Source organism: Pogona vitticeps, chromosome 2 (assembly GCF_051106095.1).
Source record: "Pogona vitticeps strain Pit_001003342236 chromosome 2, PviZW2.1, whole genome shotgun sequence".
In the NCBI taxonomy this organism is placed as follows: domain Eukaryota; kingdom Metazoa; phylum Chordata; class Lepidosauria; order Squamata; family Agamidae; genus Pogona; species Pogona vitticeps.
The window spans coordinates 103,722,414-103,737,050 of record NC_135784.1 but is presented as its reverse complement, the minus strand read 5'-3'; the positions used below and the strand labels follow the sequence as shown (position 1 = coordinate 103,737,050).

The window sequence follows — 14,637 nt, the reverse complement described above, 5'->3', positions numbered from 1 at the left end:
TTTAAATAGGAAACTTGAGACCTCCTGCCAAAATACCAGTGTCATCATCCAGTTGTGTGTACAGGATGCCTTTGTCTGCCATGGAGCATGGGCAGGTATGGACTTCTTGACCTCAAGAATCTTTTTATGGGTCACATAGTCTAACATCCAAACTTCTTCCATGGGAGCAGAATCACAGTTCATTAGATGATAGTAGACAGTTATAAAAACTGTGTTGTTATTGATTAATCGTTCAGTCGTGTCCGACTCTTCGTGACCCCATGGACCAGAGCATGCCAGGCCCTCCTACCTTTTGTGGCAGTAACACAAAACAGTGTTACTACTTGCCAGATTAGAACCAGTCTATGTTATTGAAATACCCACAGTACAGGGATGCATTGCTTGAGAAATTGTTACATGGTCAGCACCCCAATTACATCATGGAAGCTAATGTTGGTAAGCAACAGTCAAACCTGTGATTTAAATTAGGCTATCCACAGGCTGAAACTGAGGGATTACGAGTCTACATGAAATCCAAAGCCAAGTTGTTTGCACTAAATACTATCAGAAAATAATTATTATCAAGGTGTAAGTGATTTATGTAGGGCCTATCATAAATAGATGTAAATGTAGGGTCTGTCATAAATCATCAAAGAATAGCTTATAGAAGTTTCACTTCCATAAACAAGCAACAATAGAAGTACAGAAAGTGCTAAAATCGCAAAGTGCCAAACATTCAGGTAAGAAATTAAAAGAATATGGAAGGAAGATTATATCCCCCCAATTGTTCCAAAATCTTTGGTTACCAATTTAAAACATTTGTAAATGGCTGCTCATTTCCTTCCTGAAATACAAAAATCAGTAAATTTGCAAGCATGTCATCTCATCCGTGAACTTTTACAACTTTATTCCTAGTTTTTAGCTTTGACCATTTGTTTGCCCCCCCCCAGCACACCAGTTGTGTGTGATTGTGTCTAAGGAAGTGAATGTGGTTCTTTCTTTGGTGCATGAATTTTGTCTCTATGCAAAGTACATTTGAATTGCTGCATAGGCATTTGAGTTGGTTGCTGTTTGTATATGTCTGTGTGTCTCTGCTGTTTCCTGCCGAGATTTCAAAAGGAAATGTGAAGATAGTTGCTTTCTTATTATAGTGCAAAGGAACATGCCGGGGAGTAAGCTATATCAGCGGTCCCCAAACTTTTTGGGACCGTGAACAACCTATGAGCTATATAGACAAGCCTGAACTAATATGCCTCTCAACACCATTTCAGAACGTTTTGATCTAACAAATTTTTACTTCAGTTAAGGTCTTAAAATTTAATTTATTGAACATTGGATGCATTTTTAAAAATAGGTTTGTACTTATGAACAACTGGAATATGGTGATAAATTGTCAGTGGAAGTGAGCAAATAGCTTATATGTGATGGGCTAAAATAATGGTTGTAGGTCTGCATGAATAATATAGGTGAAATGTGTCTCATGTTAGGTTTAAAAGTTTTTTATATTTGAATGACATTGTTCAATGCAACACTGTTTTCTAACAAGCAGTAATCTATATGCAACTATCAAGCTGAAATCTTTTATTCTTTGACTGAGTAACTGTTTTAATTTTTATACAGAGTCTGACTTCAGTGAACAGTTTTTGTTGCTTGCTAAGCAGCCTTGCTCAGTTTTTTTTAAAAAGCAGCGTTTCCGGGAAGGAAGTTGTGGCTTCCCACCTCATTGTAATAACATCACTGAAGATACGTAGCTCTAGTTTCAGAAACTTGCGTAGGCTGTTTTATGGCAAGTTCTCATTCCTTGTTCATTTTGATCTAGTCTTCATGAGCTTTTTACGATTACATAGAATTTCAATGCTATGGAAGAACTGGATGTTTAATCAGGACACTGAACATGTATTCCAGGTGGATAACTCAAAGGAGAATGAAGACAACATTCTGCAAAGGGAAATGCCACTCCGACAATCTCGGCGGAGGTTTAGGAAGATTAATCAGCGTGGAGAACGTCAGACCATCACAGATAACGTGGATGTTAGCAGCTACCTTTCAGTAAGTGTACCTCCTGTATTGTAATCTGTTTGCTTTGTCTGTGCCATTTTAGTTGTGCGTACATTTTTGTGTATCCTATGTGACTGAAACTAAAAGCTGAAATGAAGGGACATGTAAAATGAAAAAGCTGAGTTTGAAATATTTTCAGCTGTATGTTGCTATTTAGGTTCAGTGCTTTAAAGCAACTGTAGCTTTCAAACAATCATGCTAATATACCTTCCATTAATAAAGATTAGTCCCACCCAAAGCACTTTGTGGTCACTTTTGTTAAGTTTATTTAGACACTGAGATTTTTTTTTTACTAATAGGTTTAAACAGTATACAAAAGTCCATCTACCACAAAGAGAGCAAATACTTAGCATTGTAAGCCATTTGTTTGTGTCTCTTGATTGTAACGCCTCCACTTAGTTGTAGATTTGTAGATGCTCCCATTACAAAATGCATGAGATCTGAGCATAAGTGCAAGTCTTCACAAGTCAAAATCTAATTCAGTTACATGCTTACCCACTTATTATCAACCTGTGAATGTCAAAAGACATGTCGTAGAATGGCACATAGTCTTGACATAGTCTTGTTTTATAAGCAAAAATAAAACCTGTTGGCATATGTATGACTTATAAAGTTGCATAGAATTTTCTTTTTCCCAATCCATAAGGGCAGATGAATGGTTAAAGCCATATTTCCCTTCCTTCTTGGCTGGAAATTCATCTTATTCTTTAACACTATCTGTCTGGATGTTTTCATTGGTATTTGTGTGCCCCTTCAACTACTATACTGAGACAAGTTTTAAAGGGGCAGAGCATTTGATAAGGATATCCCTCCTTCATGTTCCTGTTATCTGAACCTGAATTAGATAAGACATTCTAAACATATTAACTCTGTTTACTTAGTCCTCTCCAAGACATGAGCAAGGGTGTCTCTACCTCACTTTCATTGTTACTTTCTCCACAAGTGGAGTGATGTGTCTGCAAAGGAGTGAGATTGGAAAACTTGATTATTTTATTTTATTTTTGCTCCTTTGGGGAACCTATACAAAAGCAGGATAGTAGTTAATAGTTGCATTACTTTCAAGGGCTTCAGATGTTAGAATAATAAAATATATTTTCTTCTACTATTATAATGACCCTTTTACAGAAGTATTTGTGTTCTTTGTAGTCAAGTGCTGAAGAACAGCTAGCTATTGTAAGTATTCTACTTAGAAATCTTTTTTGCACTGTGGCTTTCCTTGAAGAATCATAGGATAGCTTACTGGGTTTTATTTAATTTCATCATCATGACAAACCTGTGTGAAAAAAGGGCATCCAGAATGATCAGGGGGCTAGAACCGGTGTTCTGTATGAACAGGTGATGAAATGGGAACATTTAGTTAGAAAAATTGATAGGGTGTGACAGAGAGGAATGCAAGGTGAGCAGAAAGTGGAAAGAAAGAAGTGGTTTCCCCTTTTTTCATATTTCTAGAATCCAGATTACTAAATAGTGGAAGGTTCAGAATATGCAACAGTGAATGTTTTTAAATACAGTGGTGCCTCGCATAGCGATCGCTCCATTTAGGGAACATGCAATGTTCCCTATGGGGGAATTTCCCTTTGCGATGCTCAGTTCCCTGCTTCGGGAACCGAGCATCGCAAAGCGACGATTTTAAATCGGCGGTTTCAAAATGGCCACTGGGTAAACAAAATGGCCGCCCGCTGTGTTTAGGGATGGATTCCTCGCTTAAGAGGTAGCGAAAATGGCCGCGCTATGGAGGATCTTCGCTGAACGGTGAGTTTTAAGCCCATAGGAATGCATTAATCATGTTTTAATGCGTTTCTATTAATCATGTTTTAATGCGTTTTTAATATTGCATAGCAACGTTTTCATTCTGCAGCAATTTTTGCGGAACGAATTAACATCGCAATGCGAGGCACCACTGTATGGTGTTTCATGTCTACAGCATATAAAATTGTCTATCAGTTTCAATGAATTTAAAGGAAGACTGGATAAAATAATGGAGGAGAAGGCTATAAATGAATACTGGTTACTCCTTACAGGATCAGAGATGGCATACCTCTGAATTGGGTTTGCTAGGAAGCAATATATACTTGCTCCTATGCTTTGTACAGGCATTTTGTTGGCTACTTTGGGGAACAAGAAACCATGCTAGATAGGTATTTGGTTTGATTCAGCAAAGTTGCTTCTGTACTATTTTAGGTGTTGATGCATGGACTGTTTTACTTTCATTACTTATTTAGGGAACTTCTGAGTGGGATCTAAACTTCAGATTTTCTAGTTTCAAGCCCAGCTGTATTTGTATTTCAACCAGTATCATGCCATTGTAATGCAGCCAAGACTGGAACTTCATTTACAGTGGTGCCTCGCTTAATGATGATAATTGGTTCAAAAAAAACACATCGCGATGGGAAAACATCGTTAAGCGAAACGCGTTTTCTTATAGAGATGCATTGAAAGCCGGTTAATCCGTTCCAATAGGCACGGATTGCCGTCCTTAAGCGAAAAAACCCATAGGAAACATCGTTAAGCGATACAATGTTTCCTCCATTGGAATGCATTGAAGCCTATTCAATGCATTTCAATGGTTTTGCGATGTCCATTTTTGCAAATTTAAGTGTGTCTTAAAAGGTTCAAAAACTGTTTTAAATGCTTGGAATTGTTAGTGCACCTTCTAAAAGGGCTGCAAACTTAATTTGGCTTTGATCTGACTTTTCGTTAATTTTTGCTGAATTTCCCCCCCCCCACCAAGTTTTGACAGCTGTCAAAATTTGACAGCTCCATGCTTTCCTATGGGGGAGAAAAAAATTCACAAAAATTTAATGAAGACTCAGAACAAAGCCAAACTAAGTTTGCACAGGTTTTGCCAGGTGCTCTAACAAATCCAAGCATTTAAAACAGTTTCTGAGTCTTCGTTAATTTATTGTGAATTTCTTTCTCCCCCATAGGAAACAATGGAGCTGTCAAAAATTGTGCTCCATTGTTTCCTATGGGGGAGGAACAAACTCACAAAAAAGAAAAAGAAAAGTCAGCAACTGTTTTAAATGCTTGGGTTCGTTAGAGCACCTTCTAAATCGTGTGCAAACTTAGTTTCGCTTTGTTCTGAGTCTTCGTTAATTTTTTGTGAATTTCTTTCTCCCCCATAGGAAACAATGGAGCCCAACTTTTGACAGCTCCATTGTTTCCTATGGGGGAGAAAAAAATTCACCAAAAATTAACGAAAAGTCATATCAAAGCCAAATTAAGTTTGCACACATTTTAGAAGGTGCACTAATGATTCCAAGCATTTAAAACATTTTTGAACATTTTAAAACACTTTTAAAATTGAAAAAACGTTAAGCGAAACAGGGGACCTAAAAATGCATTCGCTATGCGAAGCATGGTCCCGAAATCGCTAAGCGAAAATCACCCATAGGAAACATCGTTAAATGATGCATAGAATTCTTAAAAAAAACATTGTTAAGCGAAAACATCGCTAAACGAGGCAATCGTTAAGCGAGGCACCACTGTATATGATAGCCCTTCAAATACTTGAACATTGCTATTATATCCCTCTTAGTTTTCTCCAGGGTAAACATACCTAGCTCCCTCAATTATACCTTTCAGGTCTTGGCTTCCAATTATTTTATCATCTTGCTTGCCCTCCAATGGAATGTTCTTTTCCTGTTACTAATGAGTAATGACCTAATCTCTATAATATGGAATAGATAATAGTTCTTGGTACTATTCTAGTTTTTTTGTGGAATACTTGGAATCAGGTCTACATTTACTTTATGAAATTTAAATTGATCGGTCAAGGACTTGACACTGGTAATGTCAAATCTTTGCATAAGGACACATCCTATTTCAGTTCTTGTGATTGCTGCTTTGCAAAGTATTTTAATAACACAAGATATCTTGTTTTGTAGAGGTACAGTTTAAAAAGCAGTCATTTTTCTCTACAAAAATATTGATCAGTATTCAACACTGTCACTGCATCTGAAGAAGCATCCTCCATGGGCGTAGTAGCTTCCATTGGTGCATGTAGGGGTAGTACAGTATTCCCACTCTACTTCAGTTTCTCACAGTACCATCAACCTGCTCTGAAGGAATGAAGAGCTTTTTAAGAACAAAGTTTGATTGCCAGGGAGACTTGCAGGGCAAAGGGGAAGGGATTGAAACTCCTAGGAGTACATTCCTCCTAGAGCAGCGATGATGAACCTATGGCAATCATGCCACAGCTGGCACACACAGCTCTCTTTGTGGGCACGCGAGCCATAAGTAAATGGATCTCTGCCCCCAGCAGCCAAACCTGAGGAGGCGGCTGCAGCCGCGGTGCTAGTGCCCTGACAGGTGGCGGGCCAGGATCCGGAGCAGCTAGTGCTAGAGGTGATGGGTTGGCCAAGCTGTAGGCAGTGGCAGGGTTGGGCACGACTGGAGGCAGATCAGAGTGGGGTCTGGAGGCACCTCCGTGCCTGGGATTCCCCCTTCCGCTGCTGCCGCTTCTGCTTCCACCACCGCTGCCTGCTGGTTTTTTTGTTTGTTTTTTTTTTTCAGTTTAGGCACTCGGGCTCAAAAAGGTTCACCATCACTCTCCTAGAGTGATGGGAGCACCAGAACCCCGTGTAATTCAAAATCCATGTCTTATGTCCCTCAGACTTAACTGCAAAGCATAAACAGTTGATTCTCTCATGTATGCATGCATGCATGTATGTATTTGTTTACTTGTTGAAAAAAAATCTGAGTGTAACCAAAACCATGCTGCTCAGAACCATGCAATTCAAGAGAGATGTGTACTACTAAGACCATTGCTTCCTGACACAATAGCTAACTTCTATATTTTATTGTTTGGTCCATTAATCTCATGCTGAAATGTTATATGTATTCTATATTATTACAAGATTTACCTATTTACATCATAAATATATTTATTATGGATTTTCTTATGTTCCATTAGCTGATGGTTGATACCAAATATTAACGTAGTTTAGATACTCAGGAATTCTTTCTAAGCCTTTTCCAAAAGTACTGGTTAGTTTGTTCTGAGCTATTCCATCATGAGTGACTTCTGGTCAGAGTTGCCTCTGAAGAGTGCATTTTCTGTTTTTATCATATAGATAGGATGAAAACTTGTGTAAAGCAGAAGAGTGTTCTCTTCTCTTTAGAATCTTTGCTAGCTCTCCAAAATCCCTCCTGTCAACCATCTTTTTTGTTCTCCAGTGTTTTATTCATCAGCTCCTCCAGGATCAACATCTTAACGCTAACCAATAACAACTGGTCCAGCAACCTCTCTAGTTTTGTTTGCTGTTGGCAGAGGAACTAAGCAAATATAGGTTCCAATTGTTGAGTCTCTTATTTGTGGTTTGTATGAATGCTGCAGAAAGATGATTTTTAATCTTGTTAGCAGGAGGAAGCTGTAACTGTGGTGAATTAATTTCCTGAATGCTCCACAAGTACCAAGCTACTTTTGTATGCCTTCTCTCAGCTTGCAATTTATTGCTTCATTTGCTGCTTCACTGCTTGCAGGAAGGATGTTTGTTTTCAGGCGTATATGGAGTTCCAAAGTATTGGATTGGAATGCCATGGAAAGCTGAAGAATTCTGTGACCGAAAAAATTTCTTTCTGGTGGGTAGATGGGGAGAAATTCCTACTACTTTTGTTACGGGGCTTGGAGGCTGGCTTTGTAATATGTATCAAGTTCTAATAGTCATGTTTGTCCTAGATTGCTGTTAAATGATGTTGTCAACTGTTACACAAAGTTGCTTCTCTGACTGAATGCCAGAGTACTGATTCAGAGGGAGCATAACAGGCTTAAAATGGCATCCAAAAGAACAGCGTGAAGAACCAGGCAGCTTGAGCTCACTGGCAAGTTGATAAGGAACAGTCACTTCTGCTTTCTGGATTATATCACAATAATTCAGTCTCTAAAGTACTATAGGATACACTCTCTTTTTATTTCTGCACACCAACATAAATATCTTTTAAAATATGAGTAGTGTTATTTATATATATTCTTAATTTTTCGTTTCAGTAAAAAAAATTCAATATTTCTGAAGCATCTTCATAATGAAACCCTGGGGGAAAGGCATATTTAGAACAGTTCATTTGATTATGATAAAGTATAGTATACTCTGAAATTCTTCCAGGAAATATCTTAGTTATTGTATAGATCAGGGGTCTCCAAACTTTTGAGCATGAGGGTCACATCTTATATTTTCAACATCCGAAGGAACATGTATGCATGTATGTGTGGCCTCACCTTCTGCCTGCATGGACAGACGCCCGTCCACATCCCTATCTGCACACACACCCTCTGCACAGACACCCGCACAAATGGATGCCTGCCTGCACACACACACACCCCTCCCTGCATGCACGCATGGCTGACTCACATGCATGCCCCCCACACACATATGGGCTGAAGGGAATGGGCTGGATAAAATGGCAGGGCGGACCAGATGTGGCCCACAGGCCATAGTTTTGAGACCTCTGGTATGGATGGTGAAGGAAGAGAATAAAGGTATTTATAATTTCTCAGGAGGTTAGTGGCCTGACTTATTTGGTACATATAGCAGAAGACAGGTATATATAATTAGGTGCTGAGGTGATTTTGACAAAGTGTCGGCAGTGTGCTCAGAAAATACATCAAATTATTAAATGCATCTGCAAGGCTCTGATATGCCTCCTTCCAGCCAGTCTCCCAAAAGGCCTAGAAATTGTGGCATTGCATTAGGTATCTGCTACAGATAGAAATTCCAAGATATACTGGTTTCTAAGGAAGTCATCAATTGTATCTTAATAAAGGATTGAAAATTTTTAGAATGTCTCACGAGTCAGTCAAAAATTTCATCAGTCAGCTTGACTGGATTATAACCTTCCAATTTATTGGGATTGGGAATCACTGATTCATACCCTCAGACTTGGGTTGCTTTATTCCCTGCGTGCCTGTGGGGTCATGAAGCTGGTATTTTTAATGCCTTTCTTTTGAATGTTTCCAGCAAAAATAAAACTGAAAGCAAAAGCACCCGGCCTCCTAAGGAGCCATGGTTCCCTCCCACCCCAGGATGTGTCCTCGTTCAGTTGAAATTGAAATTGGGAATCTCCATTTTCTCCATCATGGGACTACTCTACATTCTCCTGCAGACCTATATCTCTATGTACCACTCAAACTCTCTTCTCATGAGAAGAGGGCAGTTTTCCTTTTGCAGTGGGAGGGGGGAGGGGAGGACTGCAGGATTATATATAGAGAGAGAGACAGGTGGAGGGGAAGGAGGCAGGCAGGCAGGGAGCTGTGGCTCGTTGAGCAGCATTTTTCACACGTCACAGATGAGTGGATGAGTGCATTTTTCAAGCCCTGATCTTAATACTTGTGCCCAAAGTGATATATGTCTTCTCTTTTAATTCACAGTAATGAATTATTATTATTTTTATTGAAAGTTATGGAAGCACAAGCATAATGTTAGAATAGGAAAATTATGGGTTTTTCCCTTAAAGTGTTACTAAATAAATACAGCCAATGCCAGATTTTCTTTGAAGTCAATCACTGTCAAGCTTTGTTCTTTGCTGTGGTTACTTTTATTATTTTTAGTATTGTAAGTTGCATGCATTGTCTGCATTGCATATGAAGAAAGTCTGCATGTGGCTGCCCCCAGAATATGATCAATACTTGCAAATCATTCAGCTACTTAAGAGCAAACATGCCAGGTTGCTGATGGAGAGCACAGTACCATATAGTTAATTGAAACAAAAGATTTATTTGACTCAGGCCATAGTATATATCAAAACTGGAATATAGCCAGGATTCTTGGGTTTAATGTTCATCTATTCTCAACTTGCCAAGGGTTGGAAATGCCTTTTTTTAAAAAAAAAATCTCTGTGGCTTCACAAACTGAAGACCATTTTGTTGCCCATCTTGAATATATTTGTTTTGTAAGTTTTATTCACAGTTCCAGGCATAAGGAACATCAGCTGAGATCAGGTTGCCTTTTGATTAAGATGACATGGAAATTCTCACAGTTGTAGGGGATCCTTTCAGAATAGCTGAGAATAAAATGCAGTTGCTTATACATTATAGTATGTTTTTTGTTATTGCTGCTGAGAGAAGTACTCTGTCATGGTGCTCACTGAAAAACATTCCTTCTGCAGTTTCTCATGTGTGAATTTATTAGATTTGGTTTTCACTCTTTATAAAATGTTATAAAAACTATAAAATTTTATAGTTATATAAATATGCTTCTGTATTATAGGGTAAATTTGTGGTATCTCTTGCTTCTTCTGGAAATCTCCAATTTTCAGGTGAAGGCAAGATTCTCACTCTCTTAATGTACATATAGTTCATCCTTTGCTTTTGAAGGACACTGTTTCCATCAGATTTGCTATTTGGAGCAGGAGTGAACAGTTAAGTTTGAGCAATAGCATATTGATAGGCAGGCAGATGTTAAACTAGTCAAATATGAGCCCAGAAGATAGAAAAATACTGGGGATGGGTTATCTGGTCCTGAACTTATTTGGCTGTTCTCACTTGCTCACTTCCCCCTTTCATTCGTGCATCCTTGATGCTTTTTATTTCAGATTCTTTAGCCCTTTGTTGATAGCATTTCATCAAACATTTCAGTTTCAAATAACAGCTTCTCGATTGACGCGGTCGATACGAAATTTTTTCGTAAGTCTGTACATAAATTTGCAATAGCTGTGTTCAGGTAACTGAGTTATCTATAACAGAGGGACACTAGTGCAGGAATTGAAAATAGACCTGTATAGGTTTCTATCTTTTTAAAGAGGCTCATATAGTCAGCAGTGTACATGTCTTTCTATGTAGTTCATGTTTATATGTTCCCATCGCTGCACAGGGTCCAAGCTGCTTGACTCAGTGCACTGAGTGAATTCTAGGAATCCAGGTACAATTTGGCTGTACCAGATATGAAGTACATACCCTTAATGATGAAATACCAGGTTTCTCAGAGTCACATGTATGAAACACTCATGGGTGGCACCATTTTGTTGGGTAAAAGCGTATTGTAGTATCACTTATTGAAGTCAGTTTCTCTCATTGCTTGTACTAGTGTATTGATTTCCTTACTTTCTGTATCATCTCTTTAGACTTCATTTACTGGACATATTCCTTAAAGCCGTTATGATATTACTTGATTAGTATTATGACCAGCTTGCCTGGCTTAGTGTGTACAGTCATTTGATGGAGCACAGCTGTGAGTGGGGTGCCTCTTACCTGTAGCACATCATGTGTTTGTAAGGAACCTGGTAGACCTAAAATCCAGCACTGTATCTTCATGGTAAGAAAAACACACTGATTTCTTTCTTTGAAAAGCTTTCTGTCGACACATGACCTACTTTTACAAGATAGATCAGGAGGACTTATTTCTGATTCAAACCTAGGGACTATAATTAAATAATAATCAGAATAGAATCTTAATTCTGAATTTTAATTGTAGTTAACTCTTCAAAATACATGTCAGTATGTGTCTTACGGAAATCAGTAAGTGTATGTAGGCGGAAATATGTCACTTCTATTTGGGTAAACTGGTCCTTCTTCATCGTGATCTTCTGTGAATGCACACAAAAAGGTTAATCCAGTGCCAGCGTTGGTCCTCTCGGAACATTCTCGAGCTTTAAGAGAAAAGTAAAAGTTTAAGGCTGCCTATACCGCGCATGCTCCGCCTGCCCAAACCTCAGTTCCAATTTTCCGCTTAGCGATTTGGAACCTCTCGCCTCGAGCTCTATATTTTGTCACCTTTGGACAGATATTTTTCGGTATTTTGACTTGGTATTGGACTGACTTAGAGAACTGTCGTATCCCCTGACTTGGATTTTGCTTTCTATGGACTCTGTCTTTGGATTTCCCCTCAATTTTGGCTGCTTCGGTTTTCCCGCTTTTTCCCCGCTCCGCAAACGGCTACAGTAAGACTCTTCAGCTTTTATGTCCCCCTCAGGACCATTTAGCCGTTGTGTTGTTTGTTCTAGGAAAATTCCCCATCAAAACGGGCATGATTGTTGCCTTTTCTGCTTAGGTGAATCCCACCTCACTAAATCTTGCAGGCATTGTAAGGCTTTTACTAAAGCCGCTTTAAAAGCCAGGCAAACAGCGTCTTAAATATCACCTCTGGGAATCCACTCTAGCCCCTACCAGACCTTCTGATATGGAAATAGCCTCACCTTCAGCCAATCCTCGCTCTGAAGCGGTGGCTTCTCCTCAATCAGTTGTCTCCAAAGTCGGCAAAGCAGCTAAAAAGACGACTTCTTCAAAGAAATCCACTTTGACGTCGAAGTCTTCTGCTGCTTCTGCACCTAAACCTGCAAAACAAGCAAAGAGGAAGGCTCCCGTCAAGACTAAGGAATCCTCCATTCAGCTTCCTCCTATATCGGAGGCTTTACCATTACCCATATTGGAGGATTCGTCCAGAGACCATGAATCTTTGTCGGAGGCAGCCCCATCGCTCCCTCCTCAACAAGCTGGGCCGTCTCTCCCGGCTGGCATCTCCTCACTAAACGAGTCAGCTTGCTGGAGCTACTGTAGGCTTGACTTCTGCCCCACATAGCCCAATTCCTCATGGGCAGGGGTCTTTGGTTCTTTCGGTCTCGTCGGTGCGCTCGAGGTCAAAACCCCCTTGTAAAAAGCGCTCGTCCAAGAGGAAATACCATTCCTCCGCTCGACGTCAATCCAAACATCGACGTTGGACTAGATCTACTGATTCTGATGATTCTGGGAGAGCATGGGCACGTCGCCGCCATCGATGTCGACGGGTCTACAGCTCTTCAGATTTCTCCTTGACATTGACCGATCAAGGTCGAAACATAAGAAGGTGAAGTACGTCTACATCTCTTCTTCTTCGTCTGAGTCTCCTCGACCCCATCACCATCATCGATGTCGATGGGGCTAAAGCCCCATTGCCTCTTCCTGCACAGCCTGTTCCTTCAACATCGACTGCTCCTATGTCTTCTCAACAGACTCAGTCTTCAACACTTGACATCGAAAGACAACTGTGTAAAAGAAAATGGGATGTCTTTTCTTCAGATCCGGATAAAGTTTCCTCTGTTGCAACTTCAGATTATGAACCGGAATTACCATCTCAATCTTGCCAGGGCAACCTTCCTGAGGGTGAAGTTGTCGGCTCTGACACGGGAGACCCACATGCTTCGGCTCCTTCAGAGGACTTTTCCTCATATTCTCAAATGCTGTCACGCCTAGCTAGGGCTTTGAAATTGGAAGTAGACCAACTTACACCTCCCGCTGAGTACCTCATTTTTGGAGACATTAACCAGGAGAGGTCTCCACATCCAAGCCTTATCTTTGTACCGGCCATAATGGAAATTATTATAGAATTCTGGGAGCAACCCTCTACTTCTCCCTCCATTTCTCGCCGCACTTGAGAACCTTTATCGTGTTCACGGTAATGACATGAAATTTCTTCTTAAGCACCCTATACCGAACTCACTCATTGTGGAAACCAGTTGCACTAAAACCACTGGGAAATCGCATGTTACTCCCACAAACAAGGAGGGTAAAAAGTTGGAAATTATTGGGAGGAAGATCTACTCTTTAATCTCCTTTCTTTTACAGATTATAAACTATCAAACTGCTTTAGGAGCATACCAGAAACAGCTATGGCTGAAGATTTTACCTGGTCTTAAAATGACTCCAGAGGATGTTCGGCAGGGTTTCCTAAATTCTTATGAAGAGGCCCAAACCATATCGAAACACCAAAGGTTGTCGACCAGGCATGCAGCAGAGGCAGCTGCCAGAGTTCTTATGTCTGCTGTCACTATACGCGGGCACACATGGCTGAGATCTGCCAACATCCTAGATGATGTCAAGACCAAGGTAGAAAACCTTGCCTTTGATGCTACTGGGCTATTCAATGAGAAAACTGATAACCATTTAGAGGAATTACATAAGGCCAAAAAGATGGCAAAATCCTACTCTATCCAGCCTCAACCTAGGTATAACAAATATCAGTGGAGAAAGTCTTGCTCACAATACCAGCAGTCTTCACAGCAGTACAGACCATATAGGAACTTACCTCAGCAAAGATCTTCCCAAGCTTCTTCTTCTGCTCCCAGCTATCATCCTCAGCAGTTGCAGCATAGGCAATCCTATAAGCCACCTGCCAAAAAAATCCAAACAGTATCTTTGACTCTGCCATAGACATACACGGAAATCACTTCACCGCCAGGGTAGACTGGAGGGTCGGGGGGGGGGGAGTAGCCATTGTGTATAAATCCAGCTTGTAGGTTGCTAGGCGCTCCTCAGTGGTAAAGCCAGATCTTGAGGCTCTCCACATGTCGATAGGGGCCAGGGATGGTACTGGGATCTTACTGGGTTACCGTGCTCCCCGCGACCCAGCCATTTCCCTACCGGAGCTGGTGGACTTTGTCTCCGTGGCACTGTTGGGTTCCCTGAAGCTATTGGTTTTGGGGGATTTCAACGTGCATGCGGGGGCAGAGACTTCCGGGCCAGCTCTTGAGTTCTTGAAGACCATGGCCTTCTCGAACATGCCCCAACATGTCAACGGCCCCACCCACATGGGTGGCCGCACACTCGACCTGGTTTTTTCCACTAATGGGAGCGAGAGTGGTCCGATGGTGACTGACCTTGTGTCGGTACCCTTGTCATGGTCGGACCACCAC

General features: G+C 40.5%; 1 protein-coding gene across 9 annotated transcripts in view; it reads left to right on the top strand.

Moving 5' to 3' along the window:
* The window catches only part of RAPGEF6 (Rap guanine nucleotide exchange factor 6), a 209,997-nt gene that overhangs the window by 76,719 nt on the left and 118,641 nt on the right, over window positions 1-14,637 (top strand). For all 9 annotated transcript variants that reach the window (XM_072990163.2, XM_078385740.1, XM_072990166.2 and 6 more), the window contains exon 6: window positions 1,885-2,028. In XM_072990163.2, the coding sequence (XP_072846264.2) occupies window positions 1,885-2,028 (144 nt within the window). The remainder of the gene's footprint in view (window positions 1-1,884; window positions 2,029-14,637) is intronic.